The sequence below is a fragment of the Ostrinia furnacalis genome, unplaced genomic scaffold (genome assembly GCF_004193835.3).
Source record: "Ostrinia furnacalis isolate ACB-3 unplaced genomic scaffold, ASM419383v2 OfSCF0069, whole genome shotgun sequence".
NCBI classification, from domain to species: domain Eukaryota; kingdom Metazoa; phylum Arthropoda; class Insecta; order Lepidoptera; family Crambidae; genus Ostrinia; species Ostrinia furnacalis.
This window is the reverse complement of record NW_021130308.1, coordinates 1,766,610-1,793,891: the sequence shown is the minus strand read 5'-3', so window position 1 is coordinate 1,793,891 and position 27,282 is coordinate 1,766,610. Positions and strand designations below refer to the sequence as shown.

General features: G+C 40.8%; 1 protein-coding gene across 4 annotated transcripts in view; it reads left to right on the top strand.

Moving 5' to 3' along the window:
• Fife (regulating synaptic membrane exocytosis protein fife) overlaps positions 1-26,011 on the top strand; it is a 107,701-nt gene extending 81,690 nt beyond the window's left edge. Inside the window, exons 4-22 of one of the 4 annotated variants that reach the window (XM_028321983.1) lie at positions 6,195-6,309; positions 9,329-9,437; positions 9,703-9,856; positions 11,774-12,007; positions 12,740-12,909; positions 13,186-13,335; positions 13,566-13,810; positions 13,966-14,090; positions 14,446-14,614; positions 15,292-15,357; positions 15,530-15,588; positions 18,768-18,958; positions 19,231-19,405; positions 20,325-20,427; positions 22,087-22,260; positions 24,993-25,186; positions 25,270-25,428; positions 25,575-25,837; positions 25,919-26,011. In XM_028321983.1, the coding sequence (XP_028177784.1) occupies positions 6,195-6,309; positions 9,329-9,437; positions 9,703-9,856; positions 11,774-12,007; positions 12,740-12,909; positions 13,186-13,335; positions 13,566-13,810; positions 13,966-14,090; positions 14,446-14,614; positions 15,292-15,357; positions 15,530-15,588; positions 18,768-18,958; positions 19,231-19,405; positions 20,325-20,427; positions 22,087-22,260; positions 24,993-25,186; positions 25,270-25,428; positions 25,575-25,760 (2,778 nt within the window). In that variant the 3' untranslated portion in view covers positions 25,761-25,837; positions 25,919-26,011. Of the gene's footprint in view, positions 1-6,194; positions 6,310-9,328; positions 9,438-9,702; positions 9,857-11,773; positions 12,008-12,739; positions 12,910-13,185; positions 13,336-13,565; positions 13,811-13,965; positions 14,091-14,445; positions 14,615-15,291; positions 15,358-15,529; positions 15,589-18,767; positions 18,959-19,230; positions 19,406-20,324; positions 20,479-22,077; positions 22,261-24,992; positions 25,187-25,269; positions 25,429-25,574; positions 25,838-25,918 lie in introns of all 4 variants that reach the window. The other 3 variants (XM_028321908.1, XM_028321834.1, XM_028322055.1) reach the window with 3 other exon arrangements.
• Positions 26,012-27,282: the final 1,271 nt, after the last annotated feature.

Sequence of the window (27,282 nt, the reverse complement as noted above, 5' to 3'; positions counted from 1 at the left end):
AATTTTTTTTTCATATTTAAGCAGTTTTACAATTTCTACATAATGGTAATGATAATTTATAATTGTTACCTTTAAATATACCGACGGCAACGCATCTCGAAGTACTTACGATCAATTGAAAAGACCGCTCGGTACTAAACCAGCTAATCAAAGGCGATATCAATTAAGTCTGCGCCATTTCAAATCCCAGTTAATTTGGAGTGGAGCTATAAGATAATGGATATTTACTTAGACTGAAGTTAGTAAGCTTCAAGGAGTAAAAACTTCTGAATCCTGTATTTTTCTTACTAGGTATAAGGTACGAGTACCTTGTTTTTGCATTTGCGTTTCGTATCGAAATCAAAGAAAGAATGAAGGAAACATTTATTATAATGGATTTTGTCCAGTTTTGGTTTTCTACATAAGATAATATTAAAAAGAGAAAAGAATGTAAGTACTGAGCAGTGCCACCTTGTCGCAATAGCGATGCACTCAGCATAAACACACTTTGTGTTGATTCACAGTTTGATTAGTAGGTAAGTACAATTGTACACCTCTATCGAATCGATCCGATTATCTGATTAAATGATGTTTTCGTGTTTTAGTGGGTCACCCCACAGCCGTACCAAGCTCGAAAAGGTCATCCCTTAATGGTGTTCCCGTATTTTCTGTGTAACTGTCGCTACCGCTCACGTTGGCATCTCGCTTTTAATGAAAAGGGTGGATAGTTTCATAAAACTTTGTTGGGAGTAGCCCTCAGGACTTATTTCAATTTTCTCGATTTATTTCAATTGCGTCCGTTGATCCTATACTACGAGTATGTTATTCAGTTGAAATAGAAAAACAGTGACGTCACAACACCCTATTTTCAAATTAATTTTATAGATAACGAGCTTTCCGCCAGCGGCTTCGCCCGCGTGGAATTTGGTCTGTCACAGAAAAACTTTATCGTGCGCATCGCTGTTTCAAAAACCGGGATTAAACTATCCTATGTCCTTTCCCGGGACTCAAACTATCTCTATGCCAAATTTTATCAAAATCGCTTCAGTGGTTTAGGCAAGACAGACAGACAGACAGAGTTACTTTCGCATTTATAATATTAGTATAGAGTATAGATAATTTGCTTAGTGTCTGCTATAAGTGCATCATGATTTTAGATGATATTGAAATACAGCGTGATTAATTACTTAAATAACACTTACATAGTAGTTTCGAGTAAACCTACAAGATGTTTCCAGACAAAACGATGTCAGTGACATTCACATACTTAAGCCACGCTCGAAAACGCCTGTTGTTCCGCGTTATCGTAGCGTGTTAGATATGTCAATATCACAATATGTATGTATATGTATTAGTCCAGTAGAATTAGCTTTTAAATCGAAAATAATTCCAACAAAAGATTTTATTTTTTTAATGGCTTCATTGGTTGCCCATTAAGACTCTCGTAAGTTTTCGACTTCGACGGAGTTGTGCTTAAGTGGTGGGGGCCCCCGAAAGGGGCATTTTTTCGGTTGTCCGGTTATACCGCGTAAAGGACTTACCCTATCAAAAAGTGGTCTTCATGACGGTTGAAGGGCACTTAATCCTGCATTGAATAAGACCAAATTCATATGTTTTGGACAAACCGATCTCGCGCTAAAGTTGGGCAAAGTAGAAAATATACGTATAATTAATGACCCTCTCCATGTCCAATGGTTTGTTACCCACAGGCTTCCAAGTCTTGAAAAGGGCCACCTCAACCAGTGTAACCCTATCAAGGCTTACGAGCTTGATGCGCCTATCCTTGTTCGTCCCAGCCGTTCCTTAACTGCGGTTGCTGCACCTCTTCCTGGCACTCACCTGAACGACTCTGTGTTACCTACTGTGGCTGCCCCTCTTCCTTGTATCCTCCTGCATGACTACGTTGCCTAGCCGTATGCCTGGTCTAAGGTTCGACGCCAAAAATCAACAACAACAAGTTCATATTAAAACGCTGAAGAGTTTTTTGTTTGTTTGTTTGAACGCGCTAATCTTAAGAATTACTAGTTTGATTGAAATCATTATTTTTGTGTTGAATAGCTCATACATTGAGGAAGGCTATAGGATATATACAATCACTCTACGACTAATAGAGGCGAAGCAGTAAAGAAAAATGTTGCAAGCACGGGAAATAGTATTTAAACTATTTTCACTCGTACGAAGTTGATTTTGTGGCGTCGAACCTTGGACCAGGCACATGGCTAAGCAATGAAATCGTACAGGAGGGTACAAGGAAGAGGGGCAGCCACATTAGGTAACACAGAGTCGTTCAGGAGAGTGCCAGGAAGAGGTGCAGCAACCGCAGTTAAGGAACGGCTGGGACGAACAAGGAGAAGCGAATCAAATTCGTGAGCCTTGTTAGGGTTACACTGGTTAAGGCGACCCTTTACAAGGCTTGGAAGCATGTGGGTAACAAGCCTTGGACGTGGAGAGGGTCATTAATTATACGTATATCTTCTACTTTGCCGAACTTTAGCGCGAGAACGGTTTGTCCAAAACATATGAATTTGGTCTTATTCAATGCAGGATTAAGTGCCCTTTAACCGTCATGAAGACCACTTTTTGATAGGGTAAGTCCTTTACGCGGTATAACCGGAAAACCGAAAAAACGCCCCTTTCGGGGGCCCCCACCACTTAAGCACAGCTCCGTCGAAGTCGAAAACTTAGGAGAGTCTTAATGGGCAACCAATGAAGCCATTAAAGCAAAAAAATCTTTTGTAGGAATTATTTCCGATTTAATCAATTTTTGTGTTTAATTCTACTGGCCTATATAGAAATATGTCACGACGCGTGTTGACTCTACATGGCTCAACCCTCGTATACTAAACTCCCTAGTACTTTCAGAAGGTTATATTAGAGCAATGAAATACAAGATCGAAACTGCCCACACTAAAGTAAAACTACAATGCCATAAACAACCCAAATATATGGCCGAATATCAATCCTCTTCGATTATGTTTGTCATCCATAAATGCTTTGCAAATATTATACCGCGCCGACATAATATTGTTTTCATAGAATCAAATTAGTCTCCTTATTTATTTAAAAACGTTAGACATGCTCTTAGTCTTATTTGTGAGAGAGAAACTGTTTGCTCGAGTAAATATTGCTTCGAGTGACTGAAATAACTTTTTTAGTTGGTATGAAACAAGCAAAGAAGAGCAATCATGTTGCATGTCGGAGACGCGTAATTACATTCCTTTGTTGTGCCGCCCGAGCCCTCAGCCCTCTCGTGGGCGTCGCGCGGCCCACACGTGAGCGGAGAGGCCTTCATTATAAAATGACAGCCCCTTTAGTTTGTACAACAACGTTGCATTTATTTCTGTACAACGTTTTCTATTTCTAGAAAGAGTTAATTGAAATGCCAATTAATGTTGTTATATTTTTAGTACACGTCTTAAAACCAGCATTTAGTACCGTTAACTGTACTAATAATGCAATATTTGATTTTAATAATGAATACCAGGAACCCCAAAGCAGTTCGTGGGAACTCATATTAAAAGCGTATATTGTTTAATATTTATGTCCTTTATATTTATGTAATAAATATTTATTGAATTCGAATGAAATTTGATTTTATTACTTTTTAAAGCGAACGTTAAATTGCGATAAAACTCTCTAGAGAATAATGGCCGACCGCCACAAAAGCTTAATCGTGTCGAGCGGCCCTAAATTAATAATGTCGTCATTCTCAATCTTCGTAGCACTGACTACGAAATTAAGAAAGGTTGACCCTAAGGTGGTAATAAAGTAAAGGCCTACACCTGCCGTGTGCCAACAGCAATTAGAGTTGTAATGTAAATAGCGAGCCGAGGCAACAAGTGGGTCAAACAGGGCCGCCCCCGCCCCGCTACCCCGTAGTGGGTCATGAACAAGCGGTGTTCATGACCTACTTTATCTCAAAAATCTCTACCGGTACAGGTTAATCGAAATGCGCGGCCGGCCTCGCGATCGTGTGCTAGATTTTAATGACAGTCAATAATGTGACTGACTAAATAACATTTGGAACCTTATTCGCGCTCTATAACTCTACATTCATTATCTGCCTAAAACATTGAATACTTTGATAGCAATTTCATGAAAATCATTATTATGTACTTAATTAATATCAGAAAACATTTCGTGTTCAACATTTCTAAATATGTGACGTTACACACTAGCGTTGCGTGACTGTCTTCTATTAAAGTTAAACTTAAGAAAGTGTGATTCAGTAGGTAATTGAGAAGAATAAAAAATAGAGTCGGGGTTTTATTTCGGGTCAGTGAACCACAACAATATGTTTTGAGCATGTAAGTTTGTGATTTCATAATTACAAACATACTCGCACATTTTGAGCTTTTCAGCTGGAAAGCTTAATAAGTACAATACTAATTGTAGGTCTAGGTATTATTATGTTTTTTTTTATATCGCTTATATGTTTGATATTATCAGTGTAATTATTTTATTACGATACACAGTCCTATATAAATGAAAGGTCTGGTTGACTGGCAATGTTAACGTCAATATTGGTCTTCTACACGTGAAATCGATTTCCACGTGTAGGTACGAAGTGCGGACACAGCCAGTGACTCGTATTCGTATAATCTAAGAATCTTGGTCTTAAAGAGGAAACATAGCTAAATACGAAAGCTGTACAGTTTAAGTATGTAAAAAAGGATAGGTAGATACTAGATATTATTTTCCCCTAAAAAGTTTTCTTTCATTGTCTTGGATGGAATCCCAGTTAGTAAAAGCATTCCTTCTTTTAAATAATATTTCTGATATACCTAAGTAAGCATCTAAGAGTAATTGTCTAAAAAAGTAATTGCCAATCTCGTACGTAACATCTTTTTTGCGTGTCGTTGAACTGAAAACATTTATTGTAGTAGCTGTTACGTACGTAGGAAGTTGTTAAAAAAATACCTACAAGTTGTTAAAGCAAAAGTTTTCAAGCACAAATAATGAAGATACAAAAGTGATAAAACAAAACTTAGGCGAAGTTAAACAACATTCGTTAATTACTCACGTAACAAAATGTTTGCTCAAAGTCGCGTAACTTTTTACCTTCGCACGTAACGGTTATAAACATACGTACCTATTTCAAATGGTGTAATTGTTTTGCGAGAGGCTGATCATGTTTCTTCCAAAGAACTCTGATAAAAAATTGCACAAAGACTGAACGAGCGTGTCCTTTCGCAAAATGTTGTGCCTAATTGCTATTTCAAACTTTATTGTAATTTAGGTCGGAAATACCCAATGCAAGAACATGGCTGACAAACCCAATAACGTCAGATAGGGAAGGCTCCTGAGGTCAGCGCGTCCCGCTGCCTAACAGGCCGTCCCACAGGGCCTGGCAGAGGCAACCGCTACACGGTTGATTTAATATTCATGAACCCACTATAACAAACGTCATTGTTTACTGGAAAGGTCACACATAAAATTAACCTCCATTCATTCAAACAAGTTCCGAGTATTCCTTTTACATTTTCCCACCAAACAGCGCTGAGCATAAAAATTGCGGATAAACGATAATTTCGTGTTTCCCGGCGGCTTCCTAAAGCAGCTTATAGATCTACGGCGCTACGAGCGCCTTCCTTCCTGACTTTCCTGTGCCACATCTTCGAGCGCTTATTTTGTACAGCGAGCTGGCCGTTACGACGGGCCGTCATTAGGGGTTACTTTTCTATGATATTAAATAGAACGAGATTCAGAACTGTACTATGTGCCAACATACCTATATCGTATACGAGTATGATGGATATGGACCTCCTTTTAGGAACAGCCAATACGTTCCATATTCCGTGTTTTTGAGTAGCAATAAGATTTCGCCGCAATGATATTGAACAAAAAGTTTGAGATGACTCGCGAGCAAAGCAATAAAAACGCTCCTCTGTCGAGTTCGGGAGACGAGAATATTGATTTTCCCGGCTCTGATGTATTTCATTCTCCATCTGTTGCTCTCCATAAAATTTACGACAGTATTACTGAGTCGTTATTTTTGTATGAAGAGTTTTATCGCCCCGCACCGTCGCTTTCCACAACATGAGTTTTTCTTTAGCGCCAAATATTTTTATTGAGATCACTAATTCGTTTTATCGTTATAACAACACATCGTGATCCTCTACTTACTAAACTTTAGTGTGTTTTTCTTTTTATACGTTGTATTGTGTGGTTTATGGGATGTTGATATTCGTAGTATAACATACTCGTGTTTTTAGATGGTGGCGACGGATGAGACCCCGAACGCCGTCACGGGACAAATAGACACGCCGGGAACATTCGGGAAGCTGCGCCAGACCCTCTCCTCGTCGCTACTCACCGCTCAAGACAAAGGTATACTCTTATAATAACTTAAACTGGTTGATATATCACAGTTAAACCAAACAATACTTTTGTAGATGTTGCTAAAAATATTATTTTCATTATTAGTAAATACCTATTCAGTACCTACCTCTAGCACGAAAAACTTTCGATTACGAATCGTTTGCGTATTAGAATCGCCATTTAAAGATTTAGTACGAAAACTAAAACAGCGCCCTTGTGAACGTGTCGTAAAGTGAACTTAGTTGATAAATGGTTGCACGAAACTTATTTTGTCAATCAAAACTGTCACGTTAACGTTTAATTCGAAAGTTGAGTATCGAATTTTGTCGAATACGCAAACGATTCGAAGACGAAAGTTGTTCATGCTGGAGGTACAGAACTCTTGATTACTACTGAGGTACTTTTTTAAGCTTTGAATTTCTTACCAATATTTTTGTTATAATAACGAGCTTGAATTATAGGTTTTGACTTTTGAGATAGGCTTGGTCGGAAATAAATTATAAACTCGTACATTGGAACTATAATTGCTTTTAATCTATAAAGTAAGATTAAACCATTTCCTTGAATGTTAAGGGTAACTTAACGGCGTTTTTCACACCATTAAACATGCTTAAACAGGGTTTAATTAGCGGAAAAGCTCACTTGTAACAATTACACAGTATAAGGCTTATTAACATTGTAGTAAACGTAATAAATGGCGGGTAATGGCAGGAGTTCACGCGAAGTTCCGCGGAGGGCCGTGGGTTTGTAATAATAGCTTATCATCACGGCGCCGTAGCGCGTGCTAAATATTATACTACATAATATTACGTGCAAAATTTACGCATTTTATAAGTCAATGTTTTGAAATCTAAAGATTTAATCAATAGTATACCTACATATTTGTACAGATATGAAGTTGTTACCTACCGAACGTTAAACTAAGTTAATTTCAGAGCAAACTCAGAGATCTTAGATAGGCAAATCATTCATTTTCAAAGCTCTAGAACCATTTTCATAGCCAGTGATTTATGAAGCAAAGATAAATATTAATTTTCAAAGGATCCCACCGCTCAATGGCTCGTAAATACTCTTTAATTGAGTAGTGGATCCCGAGAGCGGATTCACTAACTCCATCAATTCAACGTTTGTAAAGCGTCTCCATCTGAAACTTGACCGTGCAATTATGTTAATCTCACTCTTAATTAAACCCGCACAAACTTTGTTATTGCTCTAAAACAAAATTATGTTTCTGAGTAAATCGTTTGTTTCCAATTCATTTGTTAGGTAACAGACTTATTAAGCTGACAAACTATTTACCACTGGAGTGGATGGCGCCCTGCCGCGCATTGTTGCCCGCTCTTTGTGTTGCTTATTAACTCAAACACGAACAAAGTTGCGTGTATGAACTTAGCTACTGCAAAATTGGCACAAGGCATATTTACGGTAATTTGAAGCTTAATAAACGAAGCAACATCGCGGATTATTGATTTTAGCTCACATAAGCAACTTTTACATAAACGTGTTCTCAACTGTAAATAACTCCTATCGATCTTTTAACAATACATTATTAAAAGTCGAGGGTAAGGGAGCCGCATACCAGAAAGCACGCGGCGGAAAATCAACATTCCAGCAGCACACTCCGGCAGACTTAAACAACGCATTTACGCATTTTACCCTTAAAAAAGCTACACTATACACATTTATCACAGACCGAATTCCACCCTTCAACGTGAAAAAGCCAAAATATCACGTAGTCATGATTACGCTGGGAGAAACTTTGTATGACCACAACAAAGTTTCGAGAGATAAAACACGCCCACACGTGTAAAATAATTTTGTACGTTGGTGTATCAAGATAAGGCGCAATCATTCTCCACTTCGCGAACTATCTGTGTATCTCCGAGTTTGGAGATCGCAGAGTGCGGTTTCATTTACCAAGTTGTGGATTTAGTTATAAATAATGTCAAAAATCTTCTTCAGTATTAAAAGCAGTAAAGCTTAGGTACCTAACTTACCTAACCTACTTGTTCGGAAAATAAAGTTAAACACTAATCGCAGTTTTATTGACTAGTGGTAATTGCTAGTGAAGCTACCGATTTATCATTTTATGTCTGCACGTACGTCGTCGACGTAAAATGGAAGTCGTAAAGTTAGGAAATATATCCTTTTTCATTAAAATAAAAGTTTGATAGTATCAGTTTATAAACAATTTTATTTATTTTGTTTGGTCTAAAACCAGTTCGTGCAGTAATAATCTAGTGACTTATGTCTGACAAAAATGTGAAGTAGGCGCCGAAGTATTTGATGGAAGCTGTGAAGTTCGCAAAGGCATCCATGATCATTTCTCAATATTCATAGCGAAATATCAGAAGTTAGGGAAGCCACGCGAACGTCTGGCACGCATTGTTAGTGGATTCCTCTCTGGAGGTAGACACAAACTGCGGACTTATTTGAATTCCCTTCGTTTCGTTCCAATTCAGTATCTCATAACAATGAACTGAATGTAATTTGAGTCTGAATAGCTTCGGGTTTATTTCATAAGCGATCAATAATTCCATTCGCACTCTCAACTTCAATGTAATTTTATGAGATCCTTTTATTAGCGTTATTCCAAATCCGGATTGGGAATGCGTAGTAATTATCTACTTTGAATCACTGGTGATCAAAATATTATCAGAAGGAATATTTTCAGTATTATAACTAATAGGTAAGGTGGATCCTTGCTACCGAGAAAGAAAAATTTCTTCATAACTCAAAAACAATTACATCTCGAGTAAAAGGCCAGTCTTATACTTGGCTTATTGTTTTTCTTTATTCGTACAACTCATTCTTTCACGCCAACCATTTATTAAATTATGCTTCACTTTCTTCATTTTCTTTTAACTTTGAGTGTAGGTAACCCATTTGTTACATTGGTAATTATTTCAATACTTTTATCATTTAAAATCTTTTATGAATTTCAACCGGTAAAGTTTAGTAGGTATGCTGCTAGTTGACTAGCTATATTTTAAGAAATATTAAGAATTCAAGAGTATCTTTTTTATAGTCACAAAGCTTGGGCCAAGGCAGGGGGCGACAGAGAACGCCCCGGAGCCCGCGCCGGCGCCGCCACCCGCGCAACCGCCACCCCCCACACAACCAGCAAAGACTGAACGGTATTTAGAATTTCTGTACCTATAAATATAAGTAGGACTTAGATCTTAATTGTAGCTCTTGCTGTCATCTGTCTACAAGTGAGAGGCATGTCAAATACTTTTAATTGCTTCTCCAACAAGCCGTTTTTGCTATACAAGGAAATCATGGTTTCCAAAATCTAAGTCATTTCCATAAAAAAGAAGGTACACCAAGCAACGATCAGCCCATGTTAAGCTTAAAATGTCAGAATCTTCATGTGATCCTCTATAATGCATACTATTACAGAGAAGCAGGCAAAGCCCCGTCGAGGGCTGGAGCATGCCGCGTGTGCCTGAAGGCATTGAAGCCGGGCGAGGTGTTCCACACCTGCAACGGCTGCCAGCACCGCGTCTGCGAGGACTGCTCCTCCTACTCCAAGCCGGCCAGTGACGAGGAGGCGGTGAGTCGCCTCACCATCTACTAGCATTAGTTAGCGCTCCTGCACACGACGCCGCCACCGCGCCGCTACCGCGCCCTTACACTGTTCATACGCGCCGAGTAAAACCGCCGCCGCGCCGCCACCGCGCCGTCAAAGCATAATTTCGCCAGCGGCGCAGCGGTGGCGCGACTGCGGAGCGGCGGCGCCGCGGCAGCGGTCTTCGCGCGGCTCTATCAATAATACTATCTATCGAAAAATTATTCAGTCAGAATCGGTTTAATCGAATGATATAATCGAATTAACTGAATAGAACTCGGCTATGTGAAGTCATTCTCATGTAAAAATATTTTTCATTTTACTCCTAAACAGATATGCAAAAGGCTCTCTACAAGCGAACTAGTCACGGCTTTTATAAGTGTAATATATCACATGAGCACCTGCTATTTCTTTTGCGCAACTAAAACTGAAATGATATCTTACGTTGAATAATGTATTACTTACGTTACAGCAGTCACAACTAATTTTCAAAACGAATTTAAGATGGAAGGTTGAGTTAACCGACTTTACACGCCCGCGGGTGCAAAACATAAATCGTTTCGTTAAGCCCCCACATTAGTGTCGTAATTAATTGCAGATTTTCTCTGATTTATGGAGGTGAGTTTTATCATTAAAGTTGAGAAGACAGCGCTCCCACCCAGGCAAACTTACTCATTATTAAGTTAGAGAAATTATATAAAACGTCATTATATGATCATAAAGAGTTGGTAATGGTAATGGCAGACTATTATTTTGTATTATGCACAAAGTTTAATCAAAGATTTAACAGTTACTTCTTTTTGTCCTCTATTTGATACCCAAGGTCGATTCACACAATCGACAAATATTGAAGCTGTGCATTTAAAATACTCGTAGATACGAGTACTTCCCTTATTTCAAAGTTCATCAAATCTCAAGATACCTATTTCACGATCTTTCTGTCACAAACCCTTGGTTACTTTCGAAGCACTATATTATTATTCTTCTAAATAAAATAGCTTAGGAAATGAAAAATAACTTATAGTGAAACAACAATTTACGAGCATAATGACAAAACTAGAATGGACGTGTAGGTCTAGAGTAGGACACGTCAACAATCAATCAATCATGGCTTAAAAGCATTTCAATTAACAAATAAAGCTTTGTTAAATGATGAAGGTATTCCATCACTAACTAGCCTTCGTTTGCAACTGAAATTCTTATTCATTAACGATGGTTTCATAATAATTAAGTTTAATAACTTGGGAACCGCATAAGTAAGTATACATAGTTCTTGAATATATCCAGATATGCAGTTTTTATCAGTAACATAAAATGTATTCGAATGTGTCGTTACAGTGTACATAAAGGAAGATAACCATGTATAATAATATGTATATAATATACCTAACATGCTTACTTACTTTAGTACGAGCATGTGTACCTATATTTGTAGGAAAGCTACGAGTATGATAGTAAATTGGAGTTTCCCGGCAAGTCATTCGACTACTTTTGCTTACTGTGCATCTACGTGCTGCCGAGCGAATAGCTCTTTTGCGTGCTGTACCTACCTATTACCTACCTTCACATCTTACGATCTTGGACCATCTTGGGCTGATATTCGACAAGCTTTTTAGTTGATCACGTTCACTTCTACCATCGCTTGGAAAAGTCGTTATTCCAAACTTGTTTAATCAAAATCATAAACCAGTGCAGTGAGTCATCATAAAATAAGTTTAAACCTTAGTTTTAACTTTAAACCGCAGCGTGTCATTCGAAAACAAGTCCACGAAGAGACATTTTGTTATTATAAAATTGTATATTGACTTATTTTATGTGTCTAATTGTCATCTCGAGTATCAAATAGGAATAACCATACGAATCTTGGTGAAGAATCTCAATACACCGTTATAATTGAATCAGAGTTCATGGCGATGCTCCGTCTGCCGCCGCAAAGCGGGACCACGGCTGCCTCCGGCGGCGCAGGACAGCACGGACTCTCTGCTCGAGGTGCCGGTGCTGGACGCACTGCAGAGGCGGCACTCGGAGGCCCGGCTCGGCAGCGGGGGCTCCAGCGCCGGCCTCGCGCCGCCTCGCTCGCCCGAGCTCCGTAGGCACTCTGACGTGTCGCCCGCGTCACTAAAAGAACTAGAAAAGGTAATGTTTGTCTCGGTTGCAACATAGAGGCTACGCTGCAACCCACTGGACGGGTAAAGGCAAAGCATGGCATGAAAACCAAACCTGGAAAATGGGTTATGAACACCAAATAAGTACCTAAGAGCGATCACAATCCTGAATTGTTTAGAAAAATAAAAATGTAGTTCCCGCTTCGTAAAATAACATAATGATGTTGGATGTGCTACATACATAGGCAGCTTTTAGTGTACACAAAGCCCGAACTGTTTTAGCAATAATCCCGACACGCTTCGCCCGAACATAGTGAACAAATAACTGGGTACTCGGGGGGTCCTTGTTATTTTGTTGGGTTGGAAAATTAATGGCTGCCCTCGCATCGACAGGTCATGCTTATGTTGTTATTGCTGGGCACTAAATTACATCTGTAGCCATCCATTTTCTGTGTCATGATCCAAGCCCTACCATGCTTTGATATGTCTGAATTTCCGAATCATTTCATTAACATAGATGAGTACCTAATTGTGTCATAAAAAATGTGTGACTATAAACATCGATACACCTTGATCTTTTCTGCAGCCTTTTCCAGAGTAACGAAACATGCCTGCGAATGAAAATACTCATTGCAACTTGTGTAACATCACCTGTGCCGTCTACCTAGTGACCGTATGCTGTTTCCACAATGTGCACGTCGGACGCTTTGCATGTAAATGTTCCTAACTTCATTGTTTGTAACCACGCTGCCCGCGGCGGCAGTTAAAGGGCGGTGGCAGCACGACGCCAGAGGTCGGTTCACGGCGGCCCAGCACGGTGACGCCGGCGCGAAGGCGCTCCGTGCGCGCGCCGCGCCAGCGCTCCTGCGACGAGGACCAGCCTGCGCCCGGCCAGCAGGGCCTGGCTGCTGCTCCGCCACCCATCTCTAGGAGGTAATCATAAACTGATAAAAAGTACGCGCTTGATATGAGCACTGTTCCAAACATCACCTTTATTCTCCTTTATTTCATCCATACTATATCTAGGAAAGATCATTAACCGTCGGTCATGAGGCCTCGTTATGTAGGTACCTATATAATATGTATGTATTTGGTTCCCATTAACTACCTCACTAAAATGCTATAATAAATATTTGGAGTTGTTATACTGATTTGCCGTATGGTGTTACTCTACTAACCATAAATTACCTCTATGACATGTTTCTACAGAGCGTCTGCTGTAGACGTTGTAGCCGGAGCACAGTCGCGGCGCGGATCATACAGGACAGATGACGCCGAGAAAAAGGACGGCTCGGCGCCACAAATCACTGGCCTCAGCGTCGACGAAGATCGGCCTATCAGGCGTAGGGGCAGTCAATTGTAAGTCCTGATTTATTACAATGTTATTCAAGAAAACGGAGCGACCCTTAGGGCTTTACCCAGCTTTAGATGCTCATATACAACAAGTTTTATTGAGACCCCGAAATCGCGTTAGTGAAATTGCGTCATTTTATACAAATCTATCGCTTATTCCGGCTTTTGTACATCTTGCAGAAAAAGTTTTAGTACTTAGCAATGCTATGTTAAAACTATGGTTATGTCTAATTTAGGCCAGATATAGCCGCATTACAACAACGTACGGGTGCTCTAAGTGCCATGGCGGCTCTAGCATCGCGCGGTTCCGACAGCTCCGAGCCTTCCGCCGCTGCAGCCGCTGCCGCCGCTGCTGCCGCCGCCGCCGCCCGGCAGATGTCCGTCGACGCCGAAGCGATCAAGATCGTCATCCATGACGTAGATGACCGCTCGCCCAGGCGCGTGTCGCTACGACGCGATCCTAATGATAAGGGTCACAGATGTATGTATTTTCATTGATCAATGATTGAAAAATCATTTTATACTCTACATCTTGAAATGTTTTCTTCTTTTTGTTTTGCTCAACCATGATTCACGAGTTTATTTCTATTAATCTAATTGTGAAAATTGTTTCATTAACCTTTGTTTTGAATGTAGCTAGAGGTTTTGGAATGAGAGTGGTAGGCGGCAAACCAGACGCCAGCGGCCGTCGTGAGGCTGTTATAGTGTGGACTGTGCCTGGGGGACCCGCCGATATTGCCGGATTACAACAGGGAGACAAGGTAAAATCTTTTTAAAGGGACTCAAATGAATGTACTATCATAGTTTACGTCTGACAATTTTGATTAAAAACCCATACATCTAAATAGAAGCAAAGACTTCTGAACCACTACAGACTGAAACTCGAATATTATGTCTGTGATTGTTTGAATTTCAGTCACAGATTTTAATAGAGCTTGCTTGCTATTTGAACGTGATTCTTACCACAAAGTTTAATGTTTTGAGGACAGTCCGCAGTACAGTAACTGCTTTCTTTTTTCTTTGCATTGTATGAAAAGACTTGCGTAAACGGCATGACATGTGCTCTGTGAGCTCTACAGAAACAGTTTTCATACTGACACCTATATTATACTCCAGGTTTTAGAATGGGGCGGGGTCCCCCTAACAGAGCGCAGCTTCGAAGAGGTTTGCGCGGTGCTGGAGCGCGGCGGCGACAGCGTGGAGCTGCTCGTGGAGCCGGCGCCGGCGCACGACGACGCGCCCGCGCCGCCCGCGCCCACGCAGCACCACCACCACGCGCTCTACGGTAATATAGCCCTAGTGTCTGTGTACATTAGATCTAAACTCCCATCTATATAAGTACACTAGCTCTAGAACTGGTGTATTTTTAGACTTAAGCCTCATATTCACTAATCGTGCAACGTTTACCGAACTTTCAGTCATGTAACGTGTTACAAGAAAATCGTGGAACTATTCCGCGATTTTCACGGGAAATTATATCCTGTCTTATAGTCAATACGAGGCTTTATACAGCACTTACTAAAAGCTCATCAATGCTGAGGGAAAGATTGAAAAGTAAATCAGGATTGATAGTGATGAATGTTCAATATGAGACTGAACTAATATTCACTGATTTCATTTAAAATTGACCTTTAACTATTTTTGATTGCCTTCAATTTTAACTACATACTTCCGTATTTAACGCGTAATTGTTAGTCTAATAACTTATTTAGCCAAGTGATCAAACTGGCTATTTCTATATAATATATTATGTAACCTGTATTATATTACTTAGCATTTTATTCTGGTGTCTTCTTAGAATTTACAAACACACTTATGTTTTCTTCTCTCTCGTTCACATACTTCCTCTATTATTGTAAATGACCGACGCTGTTGACTTCGCACTACTTTGATTTTAATTTATTAAATCTTCCTATTCTACTTATTTATGATATTATGCTTTGTTTATATGACACTTTCAAGTATTAATTACCTGCTGCACCATCATTCTTTCAAGTCTTTCTCTTCATCAAGACCTACGATACGACGGTAGTATATTTTATTTTACTACTATTACCTAGGTATATCTTATATTATTTAAGTCTATTTACACATGATATAAGTCAGGCTTTTAATATTCTTTTCACAATTTAGTTGAACGTCATCCAACATCAACCACTAGGATTTGTAGTAGTGTAATGCACATTATTTTGGTTCACAGAACCGGATACCGACAAATCGCCATCGTCGCCGACCCGACGGAAATTGCCGAAAACCCCGGTATAATATCCATACATAGGCTTTAATTGTAACGATATGTGTTGTGAACCCATGAGACACTGAGCCGACACTCGTCGCTCTTCATAAACTCTCGTAGAGACTGTCCCTCGGTGCCTATTCCTCCGCGCTTCTTGGATCACCCATCTGATACATGTTGTGGTCTTAACAAACATCCTTTGTCAAACGCATAGTTACTGGATCATTCTCATGGTTACCTTAATAAACGCTTACAAATATTTTTCATAAAATTGCGTGACAAAATACAGTTTCAAACCTACTTATTGTGTAACAATAACATTTATGTAGGTACATTGTACGTTTGCTCTACAACTCAATAACATCTTTGTGTTTACCAACTTATCGCAACTTCAGAGCGAAACTTTAATACAATTACCTTCTATCCATCTGATTACATCCGTAAATAGATCACAGATTGTTGTGCTCGATTCTCCTCGCCGCGTAATTGAATTGATGAAGTATGATCCACTAACTAGCTTGAAGTGAAATTCATTATTTGATAGATGTTGATTTATGTGAGGACAACTAAAGAGGGGCCAGCATCATCGACATCAAGACTGTTGTTTAAATTTTTTGTGTGTAATCCGCACGATGTTTGATCGAGGTACTGACCACATCTTTAGTGTATCTTAAATTATTGAGAAGAGATATTGGTGTCTTTTTGGTGTCATCTCTTCTAATTCTCATGCCATAGTCATATCTACGACCGTGTTACCCTGGCGCGGTACCTAACAGCTCTGACACGGTTCAGTTCTTTGTCCAACATAGACACGAGCCATTTTCGTATATAGGCAGAAATAGGCCTCTAATTGTAGATTTAAAGTTAAAGGACAGCTAAAAAAAGCATTAAAAATTTAAGTAACCATTTACGGTTGGATAAAGAAATGGAGCGCAGATGCTGGTCTCCGTTGATCTGCTGTGATAATGTAGCACTAATCAGTCGAACATCTTCCACGTTAGAATAGACTTGTAAGATTAGTATTTCTATTTACGATCGTAGATGTACTATTAACTTTGTTAACCTTTACTATATAGAGAAAGGGATACTCTGTTTGTTTACTCGATATATTTATATACCTACGTACATTTTAACTTTATTTGTTATCTATATTCGTTATATACGTTATCGTTTATATAATGATTATCCTAAGTGAAGTGTGTGAAAAAATGCTACCTACTTATTTTCAGATTTTTATTTTTTCTATCACCTGACCAATTTCGTAAAGTCGCCAACGGCGCCGGGCGGAGTTGTCTGTTAGGGACCGATCGGCATAGTCACAATAATGACGAATCCTAAGCCTAAGTAAGTTTAGAGAGACGCTAATCAAAGTCCTAGTGTTCGTTGGTAGATTAGGGGAAAAGTCCCGATATCGATTGTTTTCATCTATAGGATACCCGTGGATGACTAGTTGATTAACAGCAGACAGTACCGTTAAAGACGTAGTCAGCTAGAACCGCCGCCGCTTTAAGCTTAGCAAAAGACGTCAGTTTCAGTACCTCTGTAAATTCACAAGTGCGCTAGCAATACTTACCGGCACAAACAGTTCACTTCATACACGACATAAAGGGAAGACACAAGTGGTTATATAAGTGACGATTGGAGCAATGACGTGAGCCGACTCGGAGCAGCGTCTGCAGGCAGCCGGCGAGGTGAGGAGGCGCCGGACGCACCGTTTGTACCGTCTCATGTCTTGCGCATCGAGTGTCTGTTACCGATATTGCTGTTGATTAGCGTAGTGTGATGCCGCACTTGTATCGAGGCGCTCGCAGCGATAGTCCCTAGGGCTTGGAGCGGTGGCAGCCCGGCCGCCGCCCGCGGAACACCTTGAGCGACAGGCGCGCACGAAGCTTCCGTCACGTGATGCGACCGACACCACACAGACACGATGTACATAACTGCTCCGCTCTTGTTCAAGTAGTTGATTGTTCCGAGTCGTTAAGATCTGCATGAAGTTGCACAATATGGATATGTGCATATTGGTTAATGCAAGCACCCTATAGGACGTGAAGCATCTGAGTGTAACACGACTTTTGATTATAATGTGTTTTAAACAAATGAAATGTTTTACTGTAATGTATGCAGTTTTTGTTATGGTGAAGTTATATTAAATGTGTATCGTTACTGCTTCATAATATTATTGTATATTTAGGCACATTATAGGATTTATTAATATATTGATGTGATATAAAAGCTAAACATACCATCATGCTCCACAATAGGTACACTCTACATCTCAATCAAAGAAACTTTGAAGTTTCGTAAAAAATCATCCTCAAGTAAGTTGTAAATCGCTTCATACAAATGTTGTATTGCTTTACTCTAGGTAACCTTTAATAAAACACCTATTGTTCCAAAGTTACCTTTAACACTCAGTATCAAATGCAAATAGAGACAATGTAGACACACCTGTAAGTTTTTCCTACGCTAAATGTAGATTATAATGATAGCCAGTCAGTTTTGTTAAAATTTTCTTGCAATGTAACAACTACAATTAGAAAAACCTTAGGTACCTAATACGAATAGGCGATTTAATAAAACACAATCCTCTAGAGTTTGTCTAACCTAAGCTCCAGTTACATCCTAGGACTCTAGGTACATGCAGCTTCTCGACCAGTATCAGCATGATACCGCTTACTGCATGGCGGATGACAGCGTCCGATTTTTCATTCTTGATTTGTGTTTTGAATAGAAATGCCTCAGCCCGAAGCATGTTACTTTAATGAAATATTTTGCAAGTCAACTTGACGATGAACACGTGACTAAGTTTTATTCGATGGCGATGTCAATGCATTGCTGTAACTTGCACACTTGAATGAGAGTCGTAACAATTTATTTCTATATTTGATAAAGAAATGGAATAGCTGATGGTTGCTGCATGTTACTCGATGACGTACGATGCATTCCCCGGACGTATACACCGAATTAGACATTGCATTCGGCGATTTTTAAAGTATATTTCGTATTTTTTTGTTTGGCCTACCGTTCACACGACATGTTACTGTTTCTGTAGAGATGTGTGATGGGAATCTTAATGTTTGCAATGCCACTAGTAGAACGGACGATGTTTAGAGTTGATTAGTCGATTCACTATTGGCACTGCATTTGCTTGATAGTTGTGCGTGGGTGGCGGGGTTTTTGTTGAGACGGCGGGTGTGTGTAGGAGCAGGAGCGCGCGGAGCGGGCGCGGGAGAGGCCGGCGGCGCGCGCGCAGCTTCAAGTGTGGTTCGAGGGCGAGCTGCGCAAGCTCGTGGTGGTGCTCATCGCCGCCGACGACCTGCCGCCGCGCGACCACACGCTCGGCTACGGCGACGAGCCGGAGGCCTTCGCGAGGATACGCCTGCTGCCCTCTCTGTAATTATTAACTACTCCAAATCTTCTTGGTTGTTAATGACTTAACTAAATAAAGCAAAAAATAACACTTGACAAGTAAACTGTCAGGGAGCTGGTAATTTTTTATGCCTGACAAGGCAGGTATTTGACCGCAATAGCACCCGGTGTTAAGTGAGATGCAGTCTAGGATGGTGCATATCTGCCCTGTAAGTGCCTATTCACTCTCGCCTTGAAAAGGCCCGGATAAGTAAAGATACTGGTATATTTGAAACGTGTTTTAATAATTGTTTCAGTGAGAGCTGCCCCCCAGTGGAGACGGACCCGGCGTCGGCGTCGTGCAGCCCGGTGTGGAACGCCACGCTGGGCTTCGGCGGGCTGACGGCCGACCTGCTGGCGGGCCGCGCGCTCGAGCTCACGCTGTGGGACGCCTGCCCGGGCATCGACCCCGTGCTCATTGGCGAATGCACTGTATGTACAGAAATAACTCAATGGATAATTATCGTACTGTCGAATCCTGCCCTGCACAATTTCTGTAACGCCTTGGAACTTTAGGATCTCTCCCTGAACTTGTATGGTTCAAAAAAGATCGTAAAGTGTTTTTAATGAGAACGGATTAAATAACAGAAAATATACTTGCAAAGTTATAAGCAAAGTTAACGCCCACCCTCGTGCTTAGGGTTGCCAGGCGCTTGTGACCAGTAGTACCGACTTACTTCAAAATACCGGAAATTGTTCTTTCCGGTATGACCATTTATTTTTTTACCAGACAGGCCTCAAAAATACCGGACTGTACGTTTAAATGCCGGACATCTGGCAACCCTACTGGTGCTACGAAAGCTCATAAAAGCTGCGACATTAGTGAACTAAACTCAATAACCAAACTGCGAATGTCAATGCAAATCTTGAAAGTTAAGAGTAGGCGTACACCGTTGATTTTTCGTCGGCCGATAGTTTAGTCGGGCAGTTGATCAGTATGGGCATGTATGGGCCGATTTGGCCGATTTTTCATACAATTTAAAATCGGGCACAACTGACGGCCAACTAAAAATCAACGGTGTGCGCCTACTCTAAGAGTTTTTTTTTTTTACATTTTACACTGCGCTTCTAGTCCCAAACTAAGCAAAGCTTGTACTATGGGTACTAGACAACGGATATAAACATACTAAATATATTTTTTTGTAAATACATACATATTATACATAGAAAACACCCATATTATAAATTGTTTATTTATTTATTTAAAGACTTTATTGCACACACAACAATGTTCTGTACAAAAAGGCGAGCTTAATGCCATACGTCATTCTCTACCAGCTGACCTTGAGCAAAACAGAGATATTTAGTAGTATTTATTTATAAATGCCTAATGTACATTTTTCAATTGCAGATGGAGCTAGAAAAGGCATTCGCAGAAGAACGCGCGGTGTGGTGGACGCTAGAGGAGCGCGGCACTCGCTCGGCCAGCGCGTCGCCGCGCGGCTCGCTCACGGGTGCGCGCGCGCTGCGCCGCGGCGACTTCGCCTCGCAGCGCTCCGTCTCTGGTACGGCCAGCAACGGATAACTCCCACTCTCTGTTCGTGTCTTCGCAGACTCTCTGTCAGCTTGTAGTTTGGCGTGTTGAACCCTGGGTGATTGTCAGCTCCATTTCTGTTCTACCTTTATCCGCAAGTGAGAATTATTTATAGCTTCAATAGGAGAAGCTTAAAGCAACTCAGGCTGTTAATTCATTTCATTCTACATAATGATCACGTCATTGTTCGCAATTGAATAATTATACAGGGTGTTAGGTAAATGAGTTTATAAATAAGCCGACATGTTAACATGTGCATATAAATGGTATGGAGAAGTCAGGAAATTGATATCATCATTTTAATTATTTTAATTTTCATACAAATCTGATTTTATAAATTTTATTTTGTATGAAAATAATTTAAAAAAAATGATGATATCAAACTGACTTCACCATACCATTTATATGTCAACGTGGGCTAGTGTCGGCTTATAAACCCATTTAGCTAACACCCTGTATAGTGAGCTTTATTAAAACTCTGGTGGTAGAGGATGAATTCAGATGATTCTGGTTCTCTTAAGATTGAGGTGTTAACAGAAGGAGGGCTGAAACATAATCAGTGGTCAACATGTCGATGGATAGAGCACTGGTGTAGCTTTTTCTGGATTATACGATTACTTGTTACCGGTATTGTGTTTTCATGTGCTACTTCACTCACTTCTCGAACTCATGCGATAAATGTATGCTATGTGTAAATGTTCTATGTACTTACATTATTTTTGTAGCAATCTACTTGGATAGTCATCGAGATGCTACTGTATGAAAAAAGATGATCGGTTAATCAATATGATGAAAATAAACACTTATTTTAAAAGATGTTGGCTAAATATTGGTGACACATGGAATTTAATCCGAAAAAGAACTAAATAGTGTACCTTGTCTCGGCTTCCTCTTATTTAATTGACTTAATTGGTGTTGTGATCTTTTTATATTCCCAGAATTGGAAACTATTACTAAATTTCAAATATTTGTAGCCATATAGGAGTTTTCGTTGCTGACCGTACAAGGTGAGCGGACGTGTGAGAGTAGCTCACGATAATTAAAGTAGTTGAATAGAATTAATAATACATTTAACTAATACATATGATTAAATAGCTAATAATTAAATTATTTCCCTAGTCAAAATTTTGTCCCAAATCAAAATTTATAAAACCCATTCAAATTAAATATCAACCCATGGTTAACTGCTTATAATAAGTCTAAACCTAAATGCTATTTTGTGTAACTTTGTGAGACATAACAAAGTTTCCAGGTCTTTAATAATATCCTGGATTGCCAGGTAAATACAAAAAGTATTCATATGACATACCTACTTTATATTCCATTATCACATTTTAAATGTTTTAGAATTAAATGTTATAAGAAATCTGTTGTTTTAACAAATTCTCAGCCGCACATACAATTTTGAACTAAATATTGAAAACAATTGCAGATCAGACTGATAGCGAGTGGAAATTATTAACTTTAGTCCGTTATTATAATAATGCGGCTGCTGGCAGAGAATCTGTTAGAACCCCGTCGTTGTTCCATGTCTCGTCTCAATTTGTGTAACAGATATGTTCTCAATCAGATGACGTAGATTCAATCGGGGAGTGTGCGTCGCTGCTGCACCCGGACCACGCGTGGGTGGGGGGCTCGCGCCGCGGCTCCTCGCAGTCCGAGACCCTGGAGGTCGAGGTGTACCAGCTCGGCAAGGACTTCTCGCGCTCGCTGCCCGGCTCCCGCCGCTCCTCCTTCCAGCAGCAGGAGAAGGGTAACTACCAGCGAACACACGCCCTATGTGTAAATATGTGATGTGTCGATTTATGTTTTTGAATTTGTTACAATAACTATACAAGTGTTACGTCACTTGCACTGAAGCAAAATTTCCCATTATGATTATTTTACACGCAAACCTATTAGAACCTGCCACAGAAACTCTAAACTAACTTCCTTTCACACTAATATCAGTGTCACCCAAAACAAATCACGAAACACCATTCACTTTATGTTCTCCTAATCACTCACGAATAGACTAGGCGATTCATTTTAACGTTAAAAGGGTTATCTTTTCATGCCAAGGAAAATCAGGTAAGTAATCACATAAAAGCAAACTGTACTAACAAGTTGTACTACTCACCAGTGTGACTGCGGCAAGGTTTGTAGCGTCACTGCGACTGGCGCGCATAGATGCAGGGTTGCCAACTCTACGTATTTTTACGTAGATCTACGTATTTTCTCTATGGAAATTGTAACATTTCTACGTAATTTTCTAATCTGTTCTACGACTTTTTCAAAATCCGAGTTGGCAACACTGCGTAGATGTAGTGTGCATGTGGTGTACGCAGAGGGCGGCGGCGAGGCGGCGGCCGGCAGCGCGGCGGGCGGGCGCCGCAACGAGCGCCGCCGCTCGTCGTGCGTGCGCCGCGACCCCGACGACATCCTGCGCTCGCTGCGAGCGGTCAAAGGCGAGCTCGGGCGGACGCTCTCGCTGTCCGGCTCCACCGCCAGGCGTAAGTGTTGCTCTCACTCCGTCTCTGTCTCTCTTTCACTTCTTTTTCTGTACTCACTACACTTATGTCGCGTTTACGATAGGTAGGCAGGCCTTCGCCGTTTAGTTATCATTGTTTATGAACATCGATGCTGGAAATCGAGATACTGAAATCTTGATTCAAGTACAAAATAAGCATCATAATAATGTTTGATAAAGTTAAATAAAAATAATATACAGGGTAACTAGACTAGATATACTCGTAGAACGACTTTATTGCAGGAGGCGATCAAATTAACAAACATGCCCCTTTTTAGTCATTTCAACTTGATATTATTTGAAGACTACTTACTCAATCGAAATAATACAAACAATGCATTCCTACTAAATAGGCAGTTATGCATCAATAACAAGAAACCCTGTATCATATTTACCATTTATGTAATCTAGGTATTGAATAGATACTGTCCTTAAAACGTGCGTTAGGAGTAGGTATAATTAAATTATTTTCAGTCGATAAACTTAAGGAGAGTAAGTAATCACGTCTTTTAAACATTATTTTACCAAGTTATCGAATTTTTCTTCAGTTTCACAATCAGCACAATTATTTCTTGTTCAATTAAGCCTTTTAAGATCACTGATCCCTGGTAAATATTATGTTATTGACCACATTCCACTGATACCTTATATTCATAGCGAAAACCTAACGCTATCCAAGTAACCGTAATCACTGCCTCCAGATTGAGCCCTAACCGTGTCTACCAGCAACCATAAAACTTGACGAACATTATGGGTAGTACTGACTTGTACTGTGTTGTGCTTGTTTGGTCAGCAGCGACGGACCGTTAGACCCTCGGTAAGCGACTACCAGTGCCCGCACCCGCGCGTGCTCCCCTACAGGGTTGGTTCGTGCGCGGTGTCGGTGTACGATCCCTTGTGACGTCCGACGGCCGCCAGCCCCTCTCCTCTGATTCTCGCTCACAAATCGCTGCGATACCGCGCACTTCTCCTCATAATGTGTGCTGCACATACGAGTTGGAATGCCAGTCGCAGAGATGGTGAGCCGAGGACCGGCGGAGGGAAGGCCACGTAGTAGCATGGGTCATACATCGCTTGCGCGGCGGCCGCGCGCACGCACCGTTGAATGTGGCTGCGCCCGACGCTTCTCATCACTTCACTGTGTCTGTACTGTACTGTCCTGACGCATGCCCGGCCGCGGGCGATCACGCTCACTTCATCTGTCTCTGTGTAAAAGTCTGTTCGGCTGCCCGTCTACGTTCATCTCGATGGCATTGTGTCGCCTAGGATGTTATGGACTTCATTATCTCTGCGAATGTCACTCATTGTTACGATGCGCATTCTATTAGATTTCTTGTACATAATTATATTTAAACTAGGCCGTAGTTGAATATTTTACAGTTTTACCGAATACGTTTAATTTCAATTTTCTGAGTAGGGAATGACTGAATGTAAATTAATGCAATCGAGTGAATCGCACTCGAGTAGGTCGCGGTCGCATGCGAGCGCGCCGCGGGCGCATGTGCCACCTGCGCAGACGCGTTCACTCCGACTACTAATGGCTGTTCATAACACGGAATGCTTACCATACTAACAAGTTCAAGAATGCTTCAGGCAACTATTAGAATCTCGACTACACTCTTGGCTGCACACGTTGAGACGCTTTCTCTTCCATTTGTGTATTTAGGAACGGGACGATCCGAGTCTATGTTTAACAAACTGTATACATTAGCACGAAGCTGTTTGACGTGCTTATTTTATGTAATGTTTATTTTGATCATTTCTCAGTGTTCGATTGAATGGTTTACTATTTTATACTTTGTGTTATTTTTTATATGAATGTTTTTAAAAGAGAAAATTTAGATTTTGACCACAGACGAAATGAACGTTTTTTGTTGTCACTGTTATTGTCTAATGAGTCTTTGAAATTTGAGTAGTGTTCGTAGTGAATGTGAGGGTGAGGTCCGTGCGGGTGGTATCTGTGGTGACGTGCGCAGGGACGGCGACGGGGCGCAAGGGCAGCATGTGGGCGGCCGTGCCGGCGGCGGGCCACGAGGCCATGACGGCGGACGAGGAGGACCAGGTGCCGCTGGGGCCCGGCCAGCTGCCGCCGCGCAACGCCAGCCTGCCGCCGCTGCACGCCGAGATCAACATCAGCATCCTCATGATCAAGGGGCAGCTCGAACTAGAGGTCAGTCATTAACGTTACACCTTTTTGTAGATTTTAAACCATCATGTAATAAAATTCACACCTCAACCCCCTATGATCGTTAGGTATCACATGCGCGACGCGTGTACGGGGTCAACGGCGAGGTCCCAGATTCGTACGTGAAGTGCTACCTGCGGGACGGCGATAAGTGGCTCCACAAGCGCAAGACGCGCGTGGTGCGTCGCACTACGGAGCCACACTTTAAGCAAACACTGAAGTACCAGGTAAATAGAGTTCGATAGGATGATTTATTTTTTATAGTAAATCATCTCAAGCTTTGCTTAGTTTGGGACTAGAAGCGTAGTGTAAAATGTCCAAGGATATTTATTTATTTAGTGGCTACATACTAATTTCGTCTTTGTGATTCCAGGCGAGTGAAGCACTCGGCCGCACGCTAGTCGTGATGCTGTGGCAGCGCTGCGGCGGCTTCGAGCACAACCTCGCTCTGGGCGGCGCGGAGATCTGCCTCGACAACCTGACGCTGCCGCAGCGCACGTACGGCTGGTACCCGCTGTTCCCCGCCACGTCTCTGGCGGCCGACGAGTCGCCCGACTGATCGCGCGAGCCGTCGCCGGAGCGCCGCGAATACTAGCGCCTCCACGACGGCTCACGATGCGATGCTGCCCCTATACCGTAAGGCTCCAAACATATTTTACAAATAAGTAAAATTTTAAACGCACAGCTTACCTATTATTACTATAAATTTTGTTTCAGCTAACTCGTTTTGCGCCCACGATGCTGCACTGCGCTCCGTCATCAGTCCCAACGTAATGATTGTAAATAATTTTAATACTAGATGTCAACTAGAGATGAAACGGATATCCGGCAACTATCCGGTAGGCCGGATATCCGGCCTAAATTTACTATCCGGCCGGATACCGGATAGTAGCTTACTATCCGGCCGGATACCGGATATTAAAAAAACTACGAAAATTTCCTATAATAAAATGAAACACATTAATCTTTGAGTCAAATATCAATAAAATGGCTTAAAATAATGACGGTTTTTATCTAAAGTCCAAAAAGTTACAAAAAAGCCATATTAGGGCCTTTCAAAAAACTAATTTATTTTCTGGGCTATTCACTCTAATGACGAACATAAATAGTAAATATATTTTAATGTCGAAATATTGCCAAATAAAATAGGCGAGCTTTTTTTTCACTGATTGTCTGATGACATACAGGGAGACTTTGAAATCGTTGGCATCCTTTTAATATAAGACTACTCATGATACATGGTGCATTCCCCAAATATGAGACAACTTTAATGAGATTTTTTGTCATTATTTTAACTATGTATTTGTATTAGTGCTCTTAAAAAGAGTTTAAAACTATTGTACAGTCAACAGCACATCATCCTATACATTTTGTTGCAAAATAACACTTAATACATTGAAATAAGATGCCACAATATGAAGATTGATTCAAATTCAAATATTTAAATTTTAATTCATTTGATATGACTCATATTTGGGGAATCATGAGTAGAGTCTTATTTTAAAAAGAATGCCAACGATTTCAAAGTCACCCTGTATAATGCAGTTCATTCAGATTACGCAGCAAGTAAACTAATTGAATTTTCGCTATTCAATCACATGCTCACGATGGCAACCGAAATCGCCCGAATTGATCTGCCCCTTAGACGAGTGGCAAAATCTGACATCCTATTCGAACGAATTCGATTTTCGAAAAGTGTGACTTGTCTAGTCTACTAGACCTACTGATCGCGTTCGAAGCACCTGTGCAGCGCTAAACTCGTTACGACATGCAACATGACAATGGGACAACTATCCGGCCGCCGGATATCCGGCTATCCGGCCTAGCAGCTCGCCGGATATCCGGTATCCGGTATCCGGCCAAACAACTATCCGTTTCATCTCTAATGTCAACCCTCCGATTGTAGTTTTCTTTTTGAGCATTGACATTTTGAATTAATTCAAAGATTTGTAAATATTACATTCACTCGTTATATCCATTGATGTTATTGATGTTAGTATGAGGGCAGGACCCGCGTATTGCCGGAAACACCATTATATAGGAAGTAGAAGAGGAGCTTATAGAAGATTGCTTCGATTCTT